The 27,333-nt window shown below is 36.7% G+C and overlaps 1 protein-coding gene across 4 annotated transcripts in view; it reads left to right on the top strand.

Moving 5' to 3' along the window:
- NAV3 (neuron navigator 3) overlaps positions 1-27,333 on the top strand; it is a 275,195-nt gene that overhangs the window by 103,145 nt on the left and 144,717 nt on the right. For all 4 annotated transcript variants that reach the window (XM_075058235.1, XM_075058237.1, XM_075058236.1 and 1 more), the window contains exons 4-6: positions 7,353-7,425; positions 10,927-11,104; positions 25,370-25,438. In XM_075058235.1, coding sequence (XP_074914336.1) covers positions 7,353-7,425; positions 10,927-11,104; positions 25,370-25,438 — 320 coding nt within the window. The remainder of the gene's footprint in view (positions 1-7,352; positions 7,426-10,926; positions 11,105-25,369; positions 25,439-27,333) is intronic.

Here is a 27,333-nt window from a genome sequence, read left to right as displayed (position 1 = left end):
TGAGGTTATTGATTGGTACTTTTATAAATAATTAAAATAAATCTTACCATATGTTATAATATGTAAATAACAATTGCTTACATTTTATGGATTAGATACATTTTGTCCCACAAAATATTTACAATTATAAATGCATTAGGATTTTTTTATATTTTAATTGTATTACCCTTGGCAAATTTTTCTAAAGAGGTAAGCAGAACTTCAAGTGTGTCGAACATCTGTTTTCACGTGAACAACAGGGGATTCCCATTACTGAATATTGTTTCAGTGATCATTTAAGAATCACCTAGACTCCCAAACAGTGTTGAAAATGTGGCATTTGAAGAATGGCTAGGCAGAGGGATAAAGACATTGGGCTGGGTAATCCATTTCAGTATATCAGTTTTCATCTAGAAAGATGCTTTTGATTCAGTTGAACCTCCTTGGTGTAAGCCAGCGATCACAACTGGGCATTTGGGCCCAATACTCAGCCTGACAAAATCATAGTACATGTAGATACGTACAAGGAAAGCATGCTAGTGAGTAGAACAGCAGGCAGTGTATTCAGTTATCACTTGTTTGAAATGGAGAAAGTCCTTGAGTTGTTTGATTTTTAGGTTTTGGTGAAGGAAGTATTGGGCCTGTGCCTATTTTTTACATAGTGAAAAAAGCTGAATGCCCACCTGCCTCGTTTATGAAGTCCGGATTTGTTAAAGGATCTTAGTGATAAAACTCAGGATAAAACCATAAGTCATTATAGAACTGCAAGCATTTTCTCTTTCTATCTCGTTGCTTTCTAGCCCTTTGCTTTAAGGAGAGGCGAAACAGGAATACCAACTAGTGAAACCAGCTGGGAAGAAAACCCAGAAGGAACAAAGTTACAAGGCAAACTAAAAATCTGGGTGTTTCCCACACCACAAGTGAGTTGTCAACAAGTCACAGTGTGTGCAATGGATGAGTCAATTAAGAGCAGAAAGTGAAATAAACTTGTTCTTCTCAACCTCTGAGAGCACCTTTACGTGTAGCAGGTTGTGCAAGACTATACATTTGCCCCCAAAATAGACCTTTGGGGGGGCAGAGAGGGGTTAAACAGGTATCTGTGAGTGTACATGACCGATTCTCCCACTGTTCTCTATTAGGCGAGGGAAGGTCAGAGTTTAGGCCATGCCCACCTTGAAATATTTTCCAGTTTCTTCCAGAGCATTCTCTATAACCAAGGCTACCATGGACAGTTTCATTCTCTCCCCAGCTCCAACAAGTGCACCAGAAATGCTTTTATCCACACGTGAAGGCATCTCAGTTGCTTGCTGAATCTCTGCTCTTTTTAGAGCCTGCAATTAAGACCAGATCACTGGCACTTCACCTACTACTAAGAAAGCAGCCAGAACTCAGAAGTTAGTGCGTCTCCTTCCATACTCGGTTCATGTGAAAGTCAGACAGACAAATAATATCTGCTCTTCCATTTTTCATCTTAATCATTTTATGCAGCATGTGTATTGTGGATATTTAGAGTCCAGGATGCTACGTGTAAGGCCTGAATTGTATTTTTATTTGATTTTGATTCTATTAGTGCTGCAGAACTTGAATGAGAATGAGCTGTGTAATAACAATAAATTATTTTCTAATCCTGCACTCATTTAAAACCATTGACCTCTGCAAATTTTCTTAGTGATGAATATCCATGGGAACGAAAGAGTCAAATACAGGTCTCTCAACTCAGGTTAATATTCTGGGGAAATTTAGGAAGAAATCTTGCTGGTAAAGTGTGTTTGAAATACAGTTACTGTGACACAGACTATCTCATGCCATAATACTAATCTCAAAGGAATACTATTTAATATCGGTATTAAAAAAACCCTCAAACATGAATACTGAGGAGTTTTATGGAGTTTCTGTGCTCTGGAAAGTGAGTATATATGCGACATTCTGGGTTTGTGTGGCAGACTAATTCCACGAGTGTCCCTAATCAGCCATCAGCAACATTAGATAATTTCTACAGAGCAAATCCTTTGCCAAATTTTATCTGGGGATTTGGGTCATGAATCAGAATGTCAAAACACACAGAGAGCTATTGAAGATAGCACTGAATGAAGTGCTAACAGAAATTACTGTTTTACTTTTGCTGCCAAAATAATCAAGATAATTTTAGAAGCATATATGTACAGAAACACTGTAATAATAAGGTGTTGTATTTATAAAGGTGTCCCATTCTTCAGCAGGAGAAATCCAGCTCAAAGTAGGCAAATAACTAACTTGTGTATGTGTCTATATGTTCTTCTAAATTATATTGTCATAAACTTAACAAGAGAGAGCTAGTCAAACCAAGATATTTTTCAGAGCTTCTTATAGATACAGAAAAACATAATGCTGTATTAGTCATCATTACTTGTCTTCTGAGCATCCCACAATTAAATTTATGTTTGGAAGTGAAGAAAGTGGTGTCTGCCAGACAAAAGAGATGAAAGCTAATCTTGGTAACAGCAAAAATAATTATAATAAATAGACATATTCTATATGTTGAGTCACTGGTGAGTACAATCCCACAAATGAGCTCTTCCTGTAAGTCTGCTAACTGCTGGGTATTAAGTGCTAAGGTTTATCTACATGCAAGTCCTACAGTCTGGTTTAGTGATTTATTTCTGTCAGTAAAATTTCAAATAGCTTCCAGTCAAAAGCAGATTACCCACGACTACGCAATGCAATATGTTACAGCAGATTTGCAATGTATGTTCTTTGTATGCCATGTAATGTATTCATAGTATCAGAGTTGTGACATTGCTGCTTAGTTGTACACCATCATTTGGACTATAACCCCTTAAAATGTGAGTGTAGAAATAGCTTGGGGCTCACTAATATTTATGGTATAAGTATTTTAGGTGCTTTTTTCATAATGCTGTCTATATGAACAATATTAAAAAGATTTGCTTTATGAATGAAGCTTAATATATTGTAAGCATAACTCGGTAGGCTTAATTTAAAAAGCATCAAATGGTGTTATCTATCTGATGATGCCCACGAATCTTAATTCCTAAATTATCATCCTCTTAACTGAGTTCATCTGTACCCACGATGCTGGAGCTACATTTCAGAATTGGACAGATTATTCCTGAGTTTTGATAAGGAAGTGATTATATTATCAGAGAGAGTTTTTTGTTACCTCTGAAAAGCAATCTTGTGTAGTATTGATTGACTTTCAACATGGCTAATTGAATAGCTAAGTAGACAAATATCTACATGGCAATGAAGGTTTATTATATCATTAATTCTTTATCCCTTTTATAGGTTTTAAGATTTTTAATGTAGCAGATCTGCTGTTCAACAGACTACACTTCTTCTGGTCTTTTAAAACTAACATAAAATAAGTGCTTTGGAACAAAAAAATTAGGGGATTGACAGGGATGGAGAGCTGTTCAGCAGCAGCCTGATCTTGGCAACTTCTACCTGTACAAGCAAATATGCAAATTTGAGCCACTTTTCTGTGTCTTGATATGTAAGATTTGGAGTCAATCTGTATATCCTGAATTCTGTACTGTAATGAACTATATCTTCTGCTACAACACTTTGTAATTCTGTTGATACTGTTCGCAATAACAATGAACATAAGCTGTGTTATAAACTGGTGCTTCTTGCAAGCAAAATTAACTAGAAAATTGTGGGCATATGTGAGATACAAAATTTGTCTGGCGTCTATGTTAAGTGTTACACTGCAAAATCTTCAGCCCTTGATATATAAGCAGGTAGAGTTCTACATATGCAGTGTCAGCTCTAAGCAGAGTTTACCCCAGCGTATAATAACCCCACCACTAACTACTTAAATAAACATGGACTTCAGGGATTCATACCACTCTTGATTGAAACAGTATTGAGGAGTGGAAGCTGCTTGAAATCTCTTAGAACTTTTGTAATTGCAAAATTACTCTCATCTGTTAGTAAGTTTGAATAAAAAGTGTTTGGGGCTGCTAGGGTTTGAGTTCAAAGAATAACTGTGGTTTGCCAAGGCAAGAAGTAGGTAATTAAAGCAATGTTTGAGACACACTGAAAGCTTCAAAATAGGACAACTTTAAGGGTAATGTTTCCTAGACTGGAGAGGGAAGAAAGTGAAAATAACCCAAGAATGTATTAATGCATGTCTCATTGAATCTCCTAACAGCTCCTGAGAGTTGTATAGTAACTGCAGTTGTTATCAGCAAACTGACTGTAAGAGTTATTTTCTGACATTTTCAGTGTATTATGTGGCTGTGAGTTGCCACACCAAACTTGCTCAATTCACAAGTCAAAACAAGACTTTATTATAAGGCTAACAGTGCAACCACAGTCTATTGTCTGAAAGTTGGCCACTGCTCTTGCTTCATACACCACCACTAAGAGGGATGACTTTGGACCTAGGGCTTCTATTACAGTTCTCTTGGTGAACTGTGAAGCAAAACAGAATTTGCTTTGTAGTTCTGCAGTATATTGAGTCATTGGTGTTAATGGTAATGACTAGTTTTGTCTGAGAGTTTGAGAGATGTGACTTCAAAGACACATGCTCTAGAAGTAGACATGTAAAGTAACCAGGTGCCATTTCTATAGAATATTTTTCACCTTAAATGAATGTTAAGGTTTATGTATTAGGCTTACTATTTCCTGAATGTTCAGTATTGCAGATAGATATTGAGATGTTTTCACAGCACATTAGCATTCAAATGTTCCCTAATAAATTAGGTTTTGTTTATAGCTATGGTCTCCTGAATTACTGCAGAGGGCACATGCCCAGTAGGAAAAAACATCTTGGTTACAATATGAGGTCTGCTAGGAAATATCGTTTCAGCTATTTGGAGGTGGACACTACTGACGTCAGTCTGATTTTTCTTTTCTGTTTTTATCCCTTTTCTTTCTTTCCTTTGGCTTCCAGTACTTAGTTGTAGAGCAAAAATTCCCATCTTTGAAGTAGTTGATTCTGCATCATGGTTGATTTGAAAGTTCAAAGAGACACTCAGTTACACAGCGAACATCCAAACAAATCTTCATTTCTTTTAAATTCTTCAGGACAGGAGAATTTCCATTCAAATTGTTTTCTTGTGTAGCTGACATTGTTTAAAGGTCGAGTAGAAATATTCTCATCGTGTGCGTTATTTTCACGACCGATGCGGCGGTGCAGTTGGAGGTCAGGGCTGAGGCAGCCCGGTGCCTTGTCACTGCCATCAGGAGTGGCACCGTCCGTCCGTCCATCCTTCCCACCTCCCCGGTCCTCTCCCAAACCGTGCCTGACTCAGGCTGGGACGTGCCCTCCCTTCTGCTGACTCCTGCGCTCATCTGACTGCACGGGAAACCTGAGTGACTAAAATACGTTTGGCTTTTTTTGCTGGACGAGTTTTCCGCGCGGAGCCGGCTCCTGGAGCGCTCAGAGAAGCGCGGAAGCCCAGCGGAGGTGGCAGCGGCAGGGCCTGGGAGGAAGAGGAGGTGAGGAAGAAGCAGATCTTCCTATTTTAGCTGCAGCCAGATTTCAGCTGACTTAGCTGTGTCACATCTCTACACCTCACAAAATTACCTGGTTTATTTGGTGGGGGTTTTTTTCCTGGTGTAAAACTACATGAACATTTAAGAAAATGCGAGTGTTAACGCCTGATTTTCTGCAATGACTGTGTTGGGCCAGAGCTGGAGTAACCCCTTTGGGTTGAGGATGGTTATTCCACGTTGGCAGCTGTGCAAATTGGTGCCGAACAGATTTGTGAAAGCTTTATGGTAAACCCCAGTTTCGGAGTACCTTTAGTTAGTGTTAGCTGCAGAGTTTGGGTTTGGGGTGTTTTTTTTTTAATTGATTCAGGAGAGAGACTATTTATCATTCCCTATAAATGGTAGCACGTCCTTGAAAACAAGTGTTTGAAAAGACTTTTTTAAAGATGTTTTTACAAATGCTTTGGAATTTAATGTGCTTAAAACGAACTTCTCAAAATTTTGCAGGTGCTTCTAAGTTTCTAAGTACTACCTGTGGATCAAGAGAGTCTATGTGAGGTCATAATATATACTTCTAGGGTCAGTAGTAAAAAGCATATTTATGTTCCTTTTAGCTACTATCACTTTCTGAGAATAATGACAGAACTACAGTCATAGAAAGATGACAATAATAAAAGGCCCTCCTCCTCGGCTAGCTACTGCCAAGGATAAAGTAGCTTTTATTCAAGGAATGAATTTACCCCTCATATTTTGATGGTTGAAAACTGTTGATATGAGGTATTGTAAAATGTGTAAACATTCAAATAAAATTAACTGCATAGACTTGATCTACTGCAGGCTTATGGTTTTGGGGTTGAATATTCCTTTCTTTTTTTTAATGTTCTCTAATGAAAATAGGTATTTAAAATATATCATTAAACATTTTGTTTTATTTTTGGGGTCCTAATTGCCTTGAAAAAAATACATCAACCTAAAAAAATTATTTTAAAATCAAGTCTGTTGAACACACTTGACACAGAATACCTCTTTATACATAATTTTTCTGTTTTCATAGCAGCACATTTATAGACAAAGTTGTTAATTAAAAGATTTTACATTTATAGCTGAGTATTTGCTTCATAGATCCTAGGAGGACTGGGGAAACCAGCTGGAGATGGTGACTCAGGAGAACATTTTGGAACATTCTGGGTCCCTAATCTATTAGAAATAGACACAGGAAAGGAGTCCAACTAGTTCTGTGATTACTCATTTTAGAGGCAGAAGTTTTATCCTTTTACTGATCTACATTTAGGCTGCATGTTCTTCTCTTACCTAAAGCTCTCAGTGGAAACTGTAGATTTCTTCTAAACCACCGACAGAAGTCAGTGCCGTGTCCTTCACCAAGCAAGCACTCTTCGCAGAAGCATAAATATTAAATAAATTAGAATTATTTAGCATAAGATTTGAAGAGAAAAAAACAGAGAAAAAACCACTGCTGTGACATCATTTTCACTGAATTCTACATCATCCCAAGGAAATACCTTTGCTAACACATTTGTTGGAGGGTTTTGCTTACATTTTTCAGTTAACTCAGTCACCCACAACTCCAGACATATACTCAGTGTCTAATCCTCTATGGATGCTTTCATTGCTGCTTGTTTGTAGCATATAAAATCCAGTTTTATGTTAAGTAGGTGGATTGCTAGTTTGCCAGCATGCCATTCTGGATCGGGCATTTATGAATTGTTTTTAAGCACCAAAGTGGACAATGAAAGCTTTATATCAATTCCCCAATTAGCAGTAATCATTCTTGTTAAACTTTGGTAAAGAGCTGCAGTATGCAATGAATGTAAAGTATTCATTCCTGAGCTGTTTCTTCTCCCCCCCCCCCACCCCCCTGCATTTTTACATTTTGTCAGATAGTCTTATGCTGCTTGTTATTTCTGTTCATATTGCAGATTGAGAATGTTGACGTCTGCCTTAGCTTTCTAGCAGCCAGAGGCGTAAATGTCCAAGGTCTTTCTGCAGAAGGTAAGAGAAACAGATCATCAGAACCAATAAAAGGATTTTTTTTTTCTGAAAACTAATTTTCTTAATACAAATTATTTGCACCTAAATACCAATCTCCAGCTGTCTTGAATAGCATGCAAATATAGATTAGTGATAGCAAATGAGAGAGGTTTGGATTTCCTTTTAATTTTCTCTTGAAATTGAACCAAGAAATTCAATATGTTTATGAAGCCTGAGACAATGTTTTAAAATAATAATTTTTTCAATAGTATTAATCTTTTCATGTTTTCTCCACAATATTAGATAGATGCAGGGTTTCCCAAGCATACTTTTAAACTTGTTTATATATGGGATTCAAAACAACAAAAATGAATATGAGAATCTTGCTCAGTTAAGTAAATCCAGGGAAGACTATTTGTTTAAACAAATTTATTAGTAGTAGTAATGCTGTCAGGATGAGTCTGAAAGATATTGTGTTCCTTTGATGTCATATATTAAGTGAAAGAGGGAATGGTCTTGCTGCTTATATTGTAGTCCTTTTTGCTGTATTAGTCACCCCAAGCAACTGCCTAATACAGTTACAACTAAGTTAATAAATATATTAAATCAAAACCATTAAAATACCAATTGTCTTAATTAGTATGTAATATTTGCCTTATTAATGTAAAATTAAGTCAGGTGGATACTTTATCTTGTAAATTAATAAAAAGTATACAAGTGTTTGTCCTGTAACTAAGAAGTTCTGCAAGGTGCTGTGCACATTCAAAATCCCTCTGACTTGCATGGCAGCTTAAAGCAATAGCTATTAATAAGACACAACTCTATATTTTTATTTTCCTTGTAACACAACTAAAAGCTAGAAGGAAAAATATATTTTTTCCCAGAGATGGTAATTTCAATTGCATTTTAGACGATATCCAGAGGAAAAAAATTGAATGCTAACCATTGTTTTATTTTAAAATTAATTCAGAGTTGTTATCTTTCACCATTTCCACCTTTCTTGTACCTTAGCAGAAGCATAATATGGCCACAATATGTACTATCTAGTCATTTTGACTGTCTACTTATGGAAAGCTTCTTAACTGATTTAAAAGAACCTCTATATAGACTGTAGATATGTTGATGCATGAGAACACTGAACATTTATATGTTACCGTTCATCTCAAAGGGGTTTAGAACTTCAAGTTTTTAGTGCAGCCTATTTTAGTTGCATATGAAATAACAATCAAATGTGTGAATAGCATGAATTTATTTAATGAGAATACTCTTCTTTGTTTAATACCATGACATGGTGCGTGACACTTTTTTTCTGTACTTTGTTAAATCAAAATCTGAGTGTATTCTATAATACATTCCTTCATTCATACCTTTGTTTTGCTCTGGAAAATAATTTTTGATAATTTTTGATATAAGCTTCAGCTGCGGAACATTAAGTTCAAATACTACTAAAAGCAATAATACTACATAGTATTAAAAGCAAGGAATGTTTTTAAAACTTTCATTGATCTTTACAGCAGAATTTTAATAAGGCAGACCTTGAGCTCTGAAGATTAAAACTAGTTTTGCTGGTTTGCAATTGGTCATGAATCTGCTGTAAATCTGCTAATATGTTTGTAATAATATTAGTTCAAAGTATCACCAAAGTGTGGTTCCCTTAAATATACCATTTTTAGCATGTACATTCCTGAATATTACAATTTTTCTTGAGAAATTGAGAAAAACAGACTTTTTAAAATCAATAAATTGTCAAGTTACCTTCATAGTGTTTTGTCAGCACAGTTATGTTTAAAATCAATTAAGTTCAGAAACCTTAAGTGTATTTCTTGTAATAAGCCTTGGTAAGTATGTCTTGTTACTACTGGGTCATCTAGTAATGACCAGGCAGTTTCTGGAACAATAAACCATGAGTTTAACAAGGATTGAAGATTTCACAACCATTTTCCACCTCATTTTGACACTTGAGCAAGGAGGTCTAGAACAAAAGAAAAATCAGAAAATCTTTTAGAATCAGAGCAGCTTAAAGATGGATAGTTGTGTGGTTTTGTTAGGGGGGTTTTTAGGATAATTTTAAACATAATTTTTCTGTGTTCCTTGATAATGATTTTCCCTGAAACCAATGTGACTGCAAAGGTCATTGTTGCTTGAAAAGCTTTCTAATTCTGAGAAAGGTCTTCTGTGTATCTCTGGTGGTCTTGTGGGGAATCAAAGAACCTGCAGCATCTTCATAGGGATGATGAGAAAGTATGGATAGTTAGAACAAATTTCCATTTTGCAAAGTAAATTCCAGTGTCCAGGATTGTGTTTGATTTTGAAGAATGGGTTGAGAGCATAAGGGCTCCAGTGTTTGCTGGCCTGTTAGTGGAGGTACTAACATTTCACTTAATCCTATTGAAAGAAAATTAGTAAGGTTTAAAGGATGTGAATATGACAGTCATTGTTTATAAATCCTGTTTTAAAAATTACCTAAGAAAGACTGTGTAGGACATACAGCTCAGTATTTGGATTTGCAGGGAAGGCAGAAATATCGCAGTGGTGCATGTTAGGTTACAAGGCTATAGGCCTAATGAAAACCTTTCACAAGAAGTTCAGTGCCAAAGAAAATTAATAACGATGCTATGAACAGACCTAAGTGCTGCAGATAATTTCATTAAAGCCTCCTGAGGCTTCTTTTTTGGCACAGAGATCCTTTATGAGCAAAGAATAACATTATCCTTTTAAAACTTTCATCTCAGGATGGGGAAAGACTAAGAAAGGCAGGGGAGACGTGACAATGCTACTGTGGCTCACCAGAATTTCAGATGGGTATCTATTTTAGCCTCATGTGAAAGCTGTAGTTTTGAAGTCTTCATTAATCAGTAATAACAGTGTAAAATAGAAATCTAGAAAATCATGTAGTTGGAAAGTTCAAAGATGAAGTCATGAACTTCACAGTCACCTTTTTTAATAGGTATTTTCCATTAATCTCCTTCTCTCATGTTCCTTCCAAATTCTTGTGAATAGACATGTGCTCATCCACAAGACTGTCACCATCTCCTCTTTCTGATTTTTCTAGAAGTCATTGTTTACTCCCAGTGTGCACAGAATTTGCCCAAAAAGCAGGAAGAGATAGAAGGGATGTGTACCTAAGGCCAGAAAGAATTCAGATTTTTTTGAATGTCCCTCTGCTTACTTGGAATATTTGTACTGTATTGAGGCAGGTGTATTCATTTCAGATTATGTATATTATTTAAGGTTTGGTGTACTTCACTTTTCTTTATGACCACGCACATGTGACTCATCACGAGGACATTATGGAGACGTGTTTATTGCAACAGTGACACATATATAAGCAAAGATTATAACAAACAATAAAGTATCAGTGATACCTAATATGTCCCTGGTATTAGAGTTAAATGAAGAGATACAAGGTATAAACAAGTATAGCTATAGGTATGTACAGAGATGTTTTAGTATAAAACTGCTACAAAATTGAAGTCTGAAACCACAATGTTTTCACTTCTTTTTCTTTTTTTTTAAAAATAGAAATAAGGAATGGAAATTTGAAAGCCATTTTAGGGCTGTTTTTCAGTTTGTCTCGGTACAAACAGCAGCAACATCATCAGCAACAGTACTACCAGTCTTTGGTGGAGCTACAACAGCAAGTCCCTTCACCTCCAGCTGAAATCAGCCAGTCCAAAACGCACCAAGATATGCAGTCGAGGTAGGTTAAAAAGTTAATTTTCTCAGGTGTAAGAGGTTTTTATTTTTCTGTTCAAAAAAAACAAATTTTGTGGAAAAAAAATTAGGCCACTTTAAGACTTAAAAGACTGGCTTTTTCTTTTTTTTTTTAGCTATTTTTGTAATGGATGTAGGAAAACAATATCTTAAGTGTTTGTTTAGTATTAAGCTTGCATTTCTTGGGAATAAAGCTAGAGTGAGAGCAGAGAACATTCCTAGTTAAATTTAGTTCAATTTTTAATTAATTTAAAGGCATTCTTTCACTTGATTATTGATTCTGCTGCCCTTTGCACAGCAAGAGAGAGTGAGCACATGATGAGGTTAGCAGACTGGTCATTTCCATGTTCTCCTGACATACCCAGCTCCACAACTAAAAGAACGATTTGAAAGTATTAGCAAAATATGTGGGGAAAAGGCACAATTAATACTGTCATTTGTTATAAACGCTTTTCATCCCCACACATTCTGGTTTTGAGTGCCTAATTCTATTTGTATCTTTTTTGAAAGGGAGAAGAAATGGCCTTAATCTAGTTGTTTCTTTTAAGTGGCCAGTTTATGATTTAGTTTTAGGAAAGCGAAGCACTCAGCAGAATCCTTAATTGCTGAATTACTTTGCTTTCAGACTGAAGCTGAAAATGTATTTTGAGAAGGTAGTTGCTTCCTGGCCATGAAAAAAGAATCTGTTTTAAGCACAAATATCTATTTAAATGGAAAGATTAGCAATGTATGCTTTATTGGGGAAGTTTAAAAAAAAGCTATTCACATGTATATTGCTCCGTTGGGGTTAGTACTTTTTTTATTTATTATTTGCTCGTGTAAAATTTTTTACATGCTTACTGAACAATTGTATGTCTAGAATGTGAAAAATCAATAATCTAGGATGGATTAAAAGTATCAGACTACAATAATGAAATTTTAGTTCTTCAGTCCATTCATATCTAAATTACACTTTCACGTTTATAATAAACATATTTCTTCTTCAGTTGAGAAAACTTTTCACATGTCAGCCTAATGAAAATCTTTGTCTTGAAACTAGGAGTGTTGTAAATGTATGTTTATAGGAAAATGTTGCTGATAGCATTTTAGTTACCTCATTTGATACAAAAATTAAGATACACTTGTGTTTGCCTTGGGTACTACAATGTGAAATGCATTTTTTTTCCTCTACTACTGAAAATTAATGTCTTCGAATGCTTTCTCTGTAAAATTTACAATTAACATGTAATTTGGGGAATTATGCTGTGATCCTAGAAGAATCTGACCACTTTTAACATTTTCTGAAGTTGAATTTCTGCTTTCTGAAGGATATTTAATACTGTATAAGAGGCAATAACATCTTGTTATTTAGAAATTAATTGGTTTTCCTATGAATGTAGGTCTACAAGTGTCCAAGGCTTTAATCAGTGAAACTAAGGTCTTAGCCAGCTTCATGTAAATACCTTTGGTTATTGGGTTTTGTTTATAATTTAGTGAAAGAACTGAAACATTTCCTGCTTTTCTACTTTATCCATGGTGAATTTTTAATAAAAAAGTAGTTACCATGCTCCTTTATACATCATCACTATTGCAAGGAATTCTGTTTGTCCAAAAAACCTTGGAGTGAAGAAGTTGTTTACTATTTGGAAGACAGCGATTGCACACTAGTCCTTTGTCTGCTCAGGAATGGTAGGCAAAGAGGGGATGAATTTTTTATAAAGCTTTCTTTTCATTATAATTCCCCAAGATCTCATGGTCCTTCAGTGCCTTTTTCTCCTCTTCTACTTTGCTATGTTTAAATATACTTCATTACAAGGAAAGGCAATTATTCCATGTCCAGAACCCCAGCATTCATGCCTTCGTAAAGTGACAACTAGGGCTAGTTTAACAAAATTTCTGTTTCCATCACTGTTCTTTAGACCCTCTACTTTAATGCCAGGGGTTTAAAATAATTTCATTTTTTTATTAAATTTCTATTCATAGCTATGTTTCAGCTGCAAAAGGTTTCCATGTAAAAAGTTATTACACAGAAATTGATACCATCTTTCTTACTTCCTATCTGTAAACTGAAAGCAAGAATTTTTCTGTTTGCTTTCACATATACAGAAGTTCAATGTTTGTCACCATAAACTTCTGTACTGCCTAAGAGAATATTATTTTCTCTATCCATATATTTTTCACTAAAGCCTTTAAGAATAAAGAACGGTGCCTACTTCTAAAACCTTTCTTCTGTATGAAAGGTGTCTATCTTTGGCTACAAATACATCTAGGATTCTGAGCTGCTAGAAAACAAGGAACTCCAGGACTTAGAAACAGAAACACAGATTTTTTTTTAATATTAATTGGCTTTTTCATTTGTCACTCTTTTGACATAATATTAGGAAATTAACATAAAATAATATGTCCCCTTCTAAGAAAAATGACTACATTTGAAAAAGAGGTTTTCCACAAATAGATGGGCATATACAAGTATACATTGATATGAACTCTCTGTGGTGGACTTAGCAACCCTTCTTTTCATAGCAGTCATTTAATTTAATTTAATTAATTCTTTTTTTCCACAACAAAACAAATATTTTGGAAAATAATTCCAAATTATTTCCCAAATGCTTTTTTAGTTTTAAGCTGTTAATGAATAAATAAAAGTTTCTGTTTAGAAAGAAGCCAAAATATGAAATTAAAAAAGAAAAGATTCCTTTGATGGGACTCATCTTGCCTCTTGCCTGCTGTCTGAAATGAGGACAGGTTTCTTACATGACTCCCAAGACTGATTTCTATGATATGACTGCTTTCACAGCAACTGTGTCTCAGCATTAATTACAGAAGGAACCACCATGCCCAACTGATTTACAGGGCAGGAGTTCATGCTTTAGAAGGTCCTAAGGAACTCATATGGCTGCTCCATAGGACACCTGAGACCTTTAGGTATTTTTGGCAAAAAGTAGTTTCATACAAATACTGAAACCTTCCTCTTTCATTGAACGAAGAGTATTGAAAAGTGACAAAATCTAAGGTGTGTAATAATGTCAAATTCTTCACCTTTTCCATGTGAAATTATTAACTCAATAGTTAACCTAATTAGTATCAATTACAGAGTCATTTTACCTTTTTTCTGAAGTAGTGGTGATAAAATGAGCTATTTTATCCTTTCACAGTGGATGTTAATCTTTAAGGCAATTTATTATTACACATTCATTGTGCAGCTATGCCTCTCTTTATTAGCCTGTTGCAGTTCTGAATATGCTTTTAAAAATTCTTAATACTTTCTGTTTTCTAACAATTTATACTATGAAAAGGGCTGGCATGTAGAAACCTTAAGGCAGTAAATTACTCATGGTGTATATGTTGGAAAAATTATTTTGCAAATGCATATAAGAGAGATTATTTTTCATTAAATTGGTCTGTGGTCCTTTATTACCTGGAAATGGTTCTTTCAGGTTTTGAGAGGAACAAGAAAAATTATCTTCTTATTATGGCAGAAGCCAGGTAATGAACACAGTAGCAAACACCTGAATGACACATTCATCTTTATTCAGTAATGGCAAAACTCTTCAAACCTAATTTGAGTAAATTTTCAAGGGTATTGTGAAAATTATCTTCTTATACCTATGGGTATTTTATTTTACTTGAAGACTCGTATATTTCTACTGTGTTAGACACCTGAGAAATAAAGCTGTCTCTTTAAGGCACTGTATACTTTTAAGTGCATTTGATATGTACATGTTTGTATGTGTGCAGACATGTGAGCAAAATCAAAACATATACACTGAAAAAGATGGATGCTTTTTATAGACCTTGTACCTTTTTAAAATGTTCAGTACAAAATCACATTTCATGTTGTAATTTAAGTCTTTGAAACTATGTCTTAATAATCGCAGTTACTTTAGGTTAGATTATTCCGTCGGGAAGATATCTTTGTTGCTTCCAGCTAAGGTATAGTAAGCATATTGCTTAATTTCCACTTGATTTCCTGGGAGGTAAAAAGCCGTTGTGTGTGCTTTATTAAACAAGTATGAAAAGGTGATGGTCTCCACTGTTTCAGAGAGAAACACAGGTTATACGTGGGAGAGGGAAATACCTCTGAGAAGTCACACAGAAGACGGGGAGGACACGGAGGGGGGAGCGTTCAGGCCCTGCTGAAGACCAAGGAGGTTTTGTCCTTGTCTGTACAGGGCTGGTGTCTCACCCTCCTAATTTAAGAGGGTGGTCCTGATGATGATGATGATGACGATGGTACTCTTATCCTGATTTCCAGGTTATGATGTCCTCAGTAATGATCAACGTCTGTGATCCTTACTGGGTCTGAGCCTGTTCCGCATGCCACCGAAGCTGACTTACTTCAGTATCAACCTCAGTCAGAGAGTGTTTGGGCTCTTTGTCAACAAAAGCCGCAACAGGCAGGAAAAAATGGTATTAGGACTCCAGAGCTTTCATAGCCAGGTTATTTTGATATGGTGAACAAATAGAAGTCCCAGGGGAAGGCTATAATCAGAATATCCTGAGACTGAGCAGGATTAAGTTTGTGCAGAAATGGGGAATTTGGGAGGCTGGTTGTCCTTGGATGACTAGATAATCCATGTCTCCTACAGGAGACAACACAAATCAGGAAGGTAATTAAACTGATTTCCGGAGGAACCTCTCTCCCCTTAGTGTAAAGTTTACATAGGAGGATAATGAATTTTCTACGGCAGGCTCCTAACAAAATTATCTGAAACTGGTCAGTGTGGCAATACTTTAACGTTCCTAATTCCATGTAATCGGTCCATAACCAAGCTCGGAATAAGGAAAATTGTGCACACAGAAGGGAAGCAAGATTCTGCATGCGGAAGAGTATCATTGGCCTATCTAATCCTAGGGCCAACAGCAACATTTCAAATTAAATGTAAAAGAGAACAAAGGAAGTTGATTTATGGTAAGTGAAATTTCATTGCAAAGAATATGCTTTAGTAACAGAATATTATAATTTCGTACCACTAAGTATAAAAACTCCTAAAATTATTTAGATGATTAGTGGAAAAATCTGTGGTAAATAATAAATGGTAACCTAAGGGAGAGAATGGGTTTAGATGTGATTTCTCGTTTCTTTTTATCCTAAAATTTCCTATATTCTTGTATGACTAACTGTGGGAATTGAATACTTCAAAATCTGAGGTAGGCACTTCACTCTTTACTTATGACTTTGTTGCAGCTTTGAGATTTAGTTAAAAAAATACAGTGCTGGTGGCCTTATTTATATCTGTCAGTACGGATAGATGACAACAATGGTTACATTATATTTTTATGCTTCGCTTTGCTAGTGGATTCCATTATCACAGCAATACATCTAAACTTTCTGCAGTGATGATCTTTCAACCACCCAGATACTAAGAGAAAACACATGTGGATGAAAGAAGTTCTGTCTCATTTATGGATTAGGCAGTAACTGGTTTCAGTAAGCTGTCAGCAAAATTCCCCGAGACGGACAAACTATTTTATCACGTACAGGAATGATGAGCACAGCTTGAGGTCCAGATGGATTTTGTTAAATTTGTTATATTAAAAGAGCACCCTGGTTTTCCTAGGCATATAAACAAAGTTAGGTAGCTGATTTCTACAGGCAGTTGCATATATAACTACTGCAAGGAACTGGGTTTCATGTTGCCTCCTGCTCAGAAGTACTAGGGGAAAAAATGTAACGTATTGGACACGCAGCTAGTGCTGTGTGAAATACAGTAATGCAAATGTAGTGGTTATGATTATGAATTTAAATAGATACATGCCAGAATACTGGCAATCTGTATGCCAGTCTTGGTTACATCACTCTCAATTTAGAAAAAGGCCTTTGTTACAGTGTTCTCAACGTTTGAAATACAACCTTAACAGTCTACACCGACTGCATTGCACTGACAGAGGCTAAAAAATGGAATGTGCACATTGTTGTGTGTCTTCCTTGGTTAATGGAAAGGAAAGTGATGAACCAAGTCTCCTTGCTGTCCTTAGCTCTTGCCATTCCTAGTCCCTTGGTTTTAGTGAAGGGAAACAGGCAGGTAGTTCCTGCTTCTCCCACTACAGAATCATTATCTAATGACTGCAAAGAAGAAAAATCAGGAAAAGCTTGGGGTTTTTTTCCTATTCTCTGTTTTCCAGTAAGGGTCCAAGTGAACAAATTGCTGTTAGTCTAAACTGATGTATTTTTATGCGTCTGGAAGATAATGCAGAATGAATTGCTTAATGTGATTGCACCAGGATCTGCATCAGCTAACCTTCAAATGGACCGTAGGGATTTAATTTCACTTTAACCGAGCTATCTTTCTATCTTGAAAATCAGCTTTGGCCCCATTTTGTTCTACTCCTCAAAGACACAGTCATGACAGTCCTCATGGTTCCCAACAAAAGGAACTTCAGGAAGGAAGTCCTTCCATCTTCATTGTCCTGAAGTCCAAGTAACTGAAGTATATACTATCTCTGTGTACCAATTAAATCTGTTAACTGTGTACCTAAGCAAATAGATGATATTTAATAATGACGAGTTGCATAAATTAGAGATTTGTTCCTGTGATAAGCACTATATAGGTCATCAGGAAAAGTGGCTTTTCTTGCCCGTGCCATTTGTTTATCTCACATAGCTATGAAATTAATTTACACATTTGATATAACTGTCATTATCTGCTGGGAATTACTGCAGTTTCAGGAGTTTTCTAGGCTACAGCTATGATATACTGACAGAATATTGTAAAAATTACACCTTCATAGCCTCCTACGTATTAATATTACTGCCACAGTTTCATTAGCAATTTTTTTCCCCTAAAATTCACCTTACTAGCTATATTTTGAAACAGCATGCAAAAATGCATCAGCACTATTTGAAGTTTCATAATATATACTTCTGTTTCATTTGAGAGACATAGAAAATTCCATACACAAAAGAGTTAACTTTTGATGAGGGCGAACGACTAACCTTTCTAATAACCTTCACACAGAAAAGGCAGAACAGTGCAGTAGCAAGAATTTATTTGTCACATACTTCTTCCTTGTAGCCCATCCTCTCTAAGATAAAAAGATACCTAATAATATTTCTTAAGCTTAAAATAAGGAAAAAACCAAGGGGTTTCAAAGCAGACTTTCAGTTTCTAAAACAAATGGTCTTTTCTATAGCTATAATAAGCACCTATTAGATAGAAAATATAAAAATGTAAATTATAAAGCATTTTATAGCCTCTCAATAGCTTTTAAGATTTTTTTTTAAACTTTTCCTCTCCTGTTTAACCATTTCCCTACCAACCTCTCGGAAACTGCTTATATCTTTTACCTTCTTATGTAATTCTGTGGGCTGGATCCTGAAAAACTTGTCCTTTACTGATTGATACCTGCCCTTGTGTGTTACTTAGTATGTTCTACAGTCCTTCCTCTCTGCAAAGTACCTGATGTTTTTCTGAACATTTTAGGAACCTGTGACACAGTTACACTGATTTCTCCTGTTTATAAATTACATCTGCCATGTGCTCAAGAATGATATTTCTTTCTCTGCCTCTTGTTCTGTTGCATTTCAAAATGCGACTGTCATCCTTTATCATTGTCTGTCCTTATGGTTTTCAAGAGTGTTTTAATTCAGTTTAGTGATGATTCTCATTCTGTGCATTTCAGATATTCTCATTGTCTGGCATTTGTTTCCCTTGCCACTCATTACCTTTTATATTTCAGTTTTGATGCACTTTGGCCATAAATTTCACTGTTGCTTATCCAGATCATGTAGAATTTAATGGGAAGTGTTCCATTCATCCTTGTAGCATTTGAATCCAACTTTTCATGTATTTCCTTTTGAAGGAATATAAGCTTTATAATGTAGTTATTTTCCCTTCAGATATTCCTTGTTGCTCTACCCTTACTCTCCATAGAGATTCATTAATTCTTCTCATTTTCTGAAAATGACATCTGATGCAATTGTGTCCATGCTTTTTTTCCTTTCCCAGGCCTGTCACCTATTTAACTCTGAATGTCTTGCAAACATTTGAGGTTGCCTATAATTTTATGTATATGGCAAATAAAATTTAAATACACGTAAAGTGCAATAGGAACCATATTGAATTATTCCTGTCTTCATTCTTTCTTTTGTCCTATGATTAATTTTCTTATCTATTCTGAACCAAAATGCTCTTGCCTTATTCCTATTTATCGCTTAACAGATTCCTTGATAGCAATGTGTGACTCAGTCTTTTCCTTGCATTCTTCCATTTAAGTCATAGTTTTATGTTTGTCCTGCTACTTTCTTTGCTACTGTCAGTCCTTTTTAACAATTTTTATCTCTTAGTGTTTTTACAGACTGTGCAACAAATGTGGTATTCTACATGTTGTTTTTCAGGTGTCAGTTAATGAAATAACATTACACTTTGCAGCTGCTATGGAGATTACTTTCTCTCTTCGTTTACTGCCCCCCCCTCCCCCCACCCCCCCAAAAAAATATTACAAATCCATACACTTCCAAAGAAGCACAGGCAGTGCTGTTTATGACAATTATTGCCTATGGAAAATGGATTAAAATAAAAGTGAAAAAATGAGCTTTTGTTATATTTAAAATTCACCACACCTACAAGAGATGAATGAGCAGCTTAGGAAAATCACTTATATATGTATTTGTGTTTTGGTCTGCTTTTTTGAAAATGCTTATGGCAACATAGCTGAAATGTTGGTAGAATCTTTTGTAATTTCTTTATCTTGCATACCTGTTTACTATTTTAGAGTCAATGGGGAGACCAAACAAAATGCTCACAAATATATTTAAATACCTTCAATAAAAACAGGCTTAACTATGTGATAAGTGTTTGACTGATGCAGGTTTATAGCAATCCCAACCATACTTTAGGATGTGTTGATGAATGTGGATTTTCTGGAAATCTATGAAAAGGTTCAAGAGATGAGGAGTGTAGATGTGAAGAAGTGACAGCCTCAGGCTTTCTGGCACCTCCTTTTTCATTCCCTCTAGGAGAAAACTTTGTTACAGTCTTATCCTATCAAACTGTGAAACAGAATAGTGGCATACATTTCTGTCAGGTCATCTGATATAATTTTATTCTAGATCATAAATGGCATGGAGATAAGGTCCTAAAAGGGTACAAATGGTCCCTAAGGGCCTAGTCCTAGTTCTGGCAGCACGCAGTTATCCACTTGGCTAATTTGTTCAGAGAAATTAGTGGGTTTTAAAAGATTGTTTTATTTTAGGTGAGCTACAGGTCAGGTTAATCACAGCAGCTAGGTAGCACATTTATTACTTTGTTGATATCCTCTTTGTTTCTTTAATGTTGTGGTTCATATATTCTTTCATTAAATTCCACAAAATACCTACCCTACAAATACTGGGACCAGGGTAGAAAATGGTATGGTCACTGTGGCAGACGATTCATTCTTATTACAAGTCACCGTGTTCTGCAAGAACATAAATGTGGATACAAAACTGAGTTATCTGCATTTTGGTTTATGGGCTGTGAACAACAGGAAAACACTGAAAACACAATTTTACTCGTACCTCCAAGCCTGAATCAGTTGGAGACAGAGTTCTTGTATAAGATGCCAGAAGTTCAAAGAGCGGAAAGGAGAAATGTCCACCTAATACAGAACAGATGACATGGTATGAGCTAGAACTCCCTAAGCCATAGACATTTCCTCTTGTAAATGAAAAAATAAATGTGTATTTCTGTGTTAGACATATATATATATATAAATATATATCTATAAAATATAAAATATAGATATATCTATAAAATACACATACATATATAACATTTATATATAAGTAATTAACATTTTAAAAAGATATGTAGATAGATACATATATGTAGATGTAAGCATACATTAATTTACCAAGACTGGGCTAAAAAGGCAAAAGAAATGTCTGAAAAATATTGTTCGTGGGAAAATTTAGGTTTTTTGGTTTCCTCCTTAGTGTTCCTTGGCTGTCCATTTGAGGAATCAGGGATCTTTTACCTGCCCAGACTGTTTGGTATGGTGAGAAGCCTGGAAACTTTTGTTTCCTGTGGCATCTCTCCAGGCACACTGGGGATTTAGAGTCAGGTGAACCTTAGAATATTATCTCTTGTGCTTTTTGCCAGGCAGGCTGATGAGAATTATACAGCCAAGGAGCTTGTAGTTGTTCTTTTTTTTTTTAAAAAAAAAAAAAGAAAAAAAATGTGTACAGTACAATCAAGACCTGCTGGGGAAATTTTTACATTGAAAATGCATTCTTTTTAAACTAGTTTTTTATCAGGGAATTATTCTAATAGAAAAGTCTTGAGCAGTTCTGAAATGCAGTCACCCTAGTGATATAAATACACTTTATAAGATCAACAACATGTTAAAATTCAAGTATGTCAGTAAGGTAGAAAGATTTTGATTACATGCTACAAACCTCTTTGCCTTTTGTCTAATTTTAGGAGATCACATAGCTGGCATTTTAGAACCACCATGTGATTCTTAACATTATAGGAAAATGACAGTGTGATGTAACATGATCCTTTTGATCTTTCGAAAGACTGTTAATAAAAAGTAGACGATATTCAGGCTGACGCTGCATGGGTTACTTTTTGAAGAAGGAGGTTGAAATATTTTCAGCTTGATTCATGCTCTGTATCCAGGTTTATAGGAGCTCCATCCTTCAGCTTTATGTGGTGTACACACTTTCAAGGAGCTGCTTCTCTCCTGATATACCGTGCTATTTGTAGAGCAGCAAGACAGACTTTGTGGCAGTTTAGTTCAGCGTCGAGCAGCCGCTTGCCTTCCCTCCATCGTCTTTGTTCTGATTTGCCCATTTCAGTTGAATATTTCACTTCACTTTCAACGGGAGGGCATTTAAGAACCTTTAGTGTTGTAGCTTATATTGACTCCCTAGACTCCCTACACCTTTTCGGGCCATTTCTGAGCCCTTTTATCCTGCCTACAGCTGCATGCCCTCCATCAGCTCCCCGTGTAGGTGGAACACGGTGCGTATCTCCCCAAGACGACCGCCCGTGCTGCGCAGCCACGTGCCGCGGCGCAGAGTCCTGCTTCCCCCAACCCGCGCGGCTGCAGTTCCCCGTCAGCATCCTCAGGGCCAGGCCAACCTCCAACATCTCTGTAGCTTCCTTCTCAACGCTACCTCTGTGCTTAACTGCCTTTCTGGGCAGTCTCGGCACGTTCATTCCATTTTCTCACAGCACTTAAGGACCAGCAACAGAAATGACCCGCTGTCGCTGTTTCGTATCTGCTGTGTCGGCTGGTGTTTCTCCCTGGTTTACAAAAGATGGGGTCCTCCTGCCGGCTCTGCGGTCAGGGTTGGTCTCCTCTGTAGTTTCCATGTCCCTTTCCTGCCAGCGCACTGCCGCTGGGCTTTTTAGGTGACTGCTGTGGCTCCTCCGAGGAGTCAAAGCTGCCACCATGCCAGGGAAGACTGCTGGTGGGAGAATTATAGCAGTGGAAAGGGTCTTGGGAGCAGAAAGCTGAGAACCTACAGCTATCAAAATCTCTCTTTCCAACCCTCTGACAAATAAACCATTCCTCGTCCCAAATACTGTAGTGTTAAACTGGTACTGTCTGGTTTGTTAACACACATCTGCTGCTTTAATGCAGGTATATATTTATTAAACTTTTGTGTGGATCTGTAAGCATAAAAAAAATGATTGTTTTAAGCAAAACAGGTTTATTTTCCTGATTGCCAGATGTTACCCACCGACAATTATCTGGTAGGATGGAGGGCAGCAGGTACCTGTTTGTTTATGCATTTAGAAGAGTGGCCAGACTTTATATGTGTTGCAGTTCACATCTGCAATAATGGGGCCAGCAGTTGGGAAAGAGGCATCCGTGCAAAGCTTTAATGGGTCCAGCATATCCAGTGCTAATTGAGAAGGAAAACACAAAGTCATTAGGAACTTGATGCAGCTGGTTTATGAGCTGTTAAAGTTCTCTTTTTCCCTTTGATTTGTCACATTACTTTGGAAAATAAATTTACCCAGTCATAGCGGGAATGATGGTTTACTAATGTTGACACATCCATCAATGCCTTTCAAGCCTGTCTGGAAAGTTTGAAAGCAATCTCTAGGCTGACGTTTCATGAATTTGCTAGTGGATGGAGTCCCAAGTAACAGGCATGGAAGGACAGCATTATAGCAAGCATTTCCAGATAGGTGCTTCATGTAAAAAAAAAAAAAGTGCCGTCTGTCTGTGGGCTACCTTATCAACAACTCAGCAACATCACTGAAATGAAGTTGTTTGAGCTTTCCAGCTACTTTGGAATTGTGTTGTTTGAGATAGAAAAGCTACGACATGCTACGGCAAGGCAGAGTCTTCAGCCTTTTCATCCAGTGGTTAAGATGCATCCTATTCACTGTTTTTCCAGCTCACTGTTCATGTTGGTTGTATTGTGTATCATTTTACCCTTTACAACATAAATGCACTAAGGTTTTATTTGACATACCATTTTTCTCACAAGCTTCTTAGTTTAGTCAATGCAGATAACCAGCTAACCATGTCTAGATTCCTTCATTTTAAATATGTTGACAAAAGCACGAGTGGAAGATCTTATCAAAAGATGGGCTATTATGCCAGGCACAAATGTAGCAACTTAAGTAAAACATCCTATGTCACATTTGTGTCATATGTCCAGACATTATTAAGAAAGATAGCTGTAAGTGAAATATAATGTAATATACTAATGACTACCTAGATAAAACATATATAAACTGTAATTATTATGATACTATTATAATTTATGCCAATTCCCACAGAATTTATGGTCTTCTAAAAGAGCACTTTGTCAGCATTACCGTGGAGATATACGTCAGAGAATTGAATGCTGCTTTTATATATCGAATGATTCCTCTTTGCTCTCTTCAGACTGAAGTATTCTTTCTTACATATTCATCGTGTGCACATGTGCTATTTGTAACTGGCAGGCACAGAGGCAATACCGAACCCCTTATTTGGGTTTAATTTGGTAAAGTAACAATAATCACGCATCCCATTCAAGTCTCACGCTGTCCCTTGGTTTGTGCCTTCCCCTTGTCCCTCTTCAGGACTGCAGTGCCAGTATGGGAAGCCCTTTCTCCCTTGAGGGCTTCTCCGATCTGCTCTATACTCAGGCTATCTGCTTCGGTGGACTAGCAGCAATTGCTCAACACTTTTCTGGTAGATTCGATACCACCACGTGTTTCTTGTAAGTGCTGCCAGTCTATAAAGCCAGGACTAGAGCACTGTGGGTTTTGCTGCTACTCAGAAGGATGGCTGGAAGATGCAGAACTGTGAGAGACAAAAGCAATCTTGTGACTATCAGAGTTTCTGCTTACTCAGTTCTCTGTCACTTCCTTAACAATGCAAGGAATTTGCTGTTGTGATTGCACCTGGCTTAGGCACCTGTCTGTATCCTTAGGCTGTGTGGATCCCGGAGGATGCACCTGTTTATAGTAACTGAAATTACCTGGCAGGAGGCCTTACCTTGGCCGTACATTTGACATATCCCCTATGCAAATGTCTAAAGGAATAGAGGCATAAATTTGCTGTTTAGCAATGACACATTGTTGGGTGTCAAAGGGAACATACTGGTTTTAGCCCTGTAGCAGAGCATATCTTCTGCTGCGGAACCACTACTTGGATGCCTTAATAGACAAAGGTGCATTTTCCTGTAGAATTTAACAGTGAGTCTAAGCACACGTCAGGGCTTTCCTAATGAAGCCTCTGATTCATTGCCTGGGTAATGCATCACATACTTGACCTGTGCTGCTGTAACAGTAACGAAAATTATGATGGGATGCTTCTTCCATATAGCTCTGTCATTAGGAGGGTCACCTTTCTTTAGTGAGAATTTTTCTGAGCCCACATTGGATCTAGTATAGCAAATTTGTTCCTAACTGCCAGACTGTGAACCCAGTCAGGTTGCTAGAGAAACTAGTGGCTGTATATTTGTGCTTAGTAGTTTCTGTGGATGAAAAAAAAAAAAAAAAAAAGGCACAAAGTTTTGATGTGCACTCTGTGTGAATTGAACTAGACTTCAGTAATTTGGTCACTGTGGAAATTTGCCCGCATTGTCTATTCCTAAGATAATTTCTAGCAAATGAGACAAGCTATAACAATATCCATTATTTCATAATCTGTGCATTGCATCTCTCATAAAAATCTGCATGTTTGCATTATTTCATATTTTTGCCAGTTAATTTGTGTTTTCTATCCATGTTCAATTTGCATTCATTAACTCATAGTTTGCTGGTAAGTGTGTTCTTTCTATACATGTTCAAAGAAATTCTTTAATTCAATTTCTCTGTTTCTTCTCATACAGTCTCACAGCCAGATATGCAACTCAGTCTAATCACAGTGGAATTGCAACCAGTCAAAAAAAGACTTCTAGGTCAGTTAAATATCTCTAATTTATTGCTTGTTAGTGATACTCAAGCAAGTATATGCCCATTGATATTCTATCCTTTGGACATAAAACATTTGGACATTAACAATGTGTATTTATGTTATGCGTGCAAGCTTCGCAACAATGAGCTTTGCCACGGGAAAGCCTTGTATGGACTGGAAGGAGCTGATCTGTACTGTATATTAGCAATATTTCTGGTTGTTATGTATCCTGCATCTTTGTATCGTGCATGTAAAACATTGGATGTGAAGGATTAGTTGGTGATTTTAGTGCTCTCTACTCTCTGGCTCAAATCTTTGCTTTAGTCATGAGCGAAAAGAAGTTTGGGAGTCCATCCCAATTCCCACTTGATGTTTTGCGTGTATCGCAAACCCACCTGAAAGGTTGAGTTCACAGAGCCAAGTTCACGCAGAAGCAAAATAGAGCAGAAAAAAAGAACCACTTCCAAGACTTCTGCTCCGTCAAGACTAGCCTGCACACAGTCCCCGTGACCGAGATGCTTTGTTTTGGCAGTGAATTTGACAGAGCTGTGTGTAGGAGCTGACCTGTTTCAGATTTCATCAGTACTTTCAGTTTATCATTTCCACGAGCACTAAAATCTACAAGCCAGACTGCAGAAGAAAGAAACTGAGGTCTAAAGCTTACTCTTCTTTCTAGCTTTTTCTTGTGGGGGATAATTAATGTGTTCATTAATTATACCTTTGCTGTACAGTTCATTGGTGAGAACAATGAACTCTAAATTGCATAATCTTCAATAAAGATTGCATTTTGCAGTATAGCGCACTAACACAATTTGAATTGCTGGTGATAGCTTGGAATGAGCTATACCACGGTCCAGTTGCTTTGCACCTGCATTTATAGGTCTTCAGTTTTCCTTACTGCTGATGCTCCTGTCTTGTCCGCATTCAACATGTTGGGGTTAACAGTCTTATTGTCTAATACTTTAAATCTGTGGCAGTGTTTCCGAAGCCTGTTCAGAGGTATGTGACTTGTCCCTTATTTGTTATTCTCTCTTTGCATTTCCTTAGCTGCTTAACATGATTCTGCAAGGGCAATTTAAAACCTGAACGCAATTAAAAAAGACAGCAAATGAGGTAAACTGGAAAGTGTGTAGAGCAAATGACCTCATGTGTAATGTGCTTACTGTAGCAAGTTCTCGAATTCTGGCATGCAGAATATATGCAGAACTATTTTATATTTTAACAGAACAGATGAGTTTCCAGTGTTGCACATGCCTTCTCATTGCTTTTTTCATTACCTTTGACAAACGATCTCAGGGCTCTTACTGCCTGTCAAATTAGGGTAATGAGAAGGAGCAAATGGATTTTTAAGTTTGTTTTAGTGCATTCTTCAGGGAACAGAAGATCACTCGAATTCATGGGTCACTGTAAAGGTTAGCATGCATACAGCTGCAGAGCAGAGACAGTCTGCTCTGGGCTCGGCACAGAGACTAGCAGGGCAGGCTGGCGGCCAGAATGAGCCATAAAAATAACTAATGGATTAGCTCTCTGAGGCTTAAATTGGTAAAGGAAGAGAATACGGAGCTGTTTACATATGTTTGCTAATGAAAATAAAATTATTTGAACATTTCTGTTATACCAGTATATGAAACAAAAAAAAGTCTGGAAGAAATCTAACGTTTTGTAATTCTTTGTAACGTGATTTTTTTTCTCCCTTCTGATGCTGCTTTTTCGTAATATAGTGAAACTAACAGAATTTGATAACTCTGGTATTATTTGTATTGCCACTATTAAAATCATCATATCATTCCAATAAGTGAGAAGCAAAAGAGAGAGATTCTTGTCCTGTGGCAAAAGCCTCTTGCTGATTTGAGCATTTCATTTTGTCTAAGAGATAACAAAACTGGAAAGGAGTGGGGG

This window comes from Buteo buteo, chromosome 26 (genome assembly GCF_964188355.1).
Source record: "Buteo buteo chromosome 26, bButBut1.hap1.1, whole genome shotgun sequence".
Taxonomy (NCBI): domain Eukaryota; kingdom Metazoa; phylum Chordata; class Aves; order Accipitriformes; family Accipitridae; genus Buteo; species Buteo buteo.
This window is presented reverse-complemented; position numbering and strand designations above follow the sequence as displayed.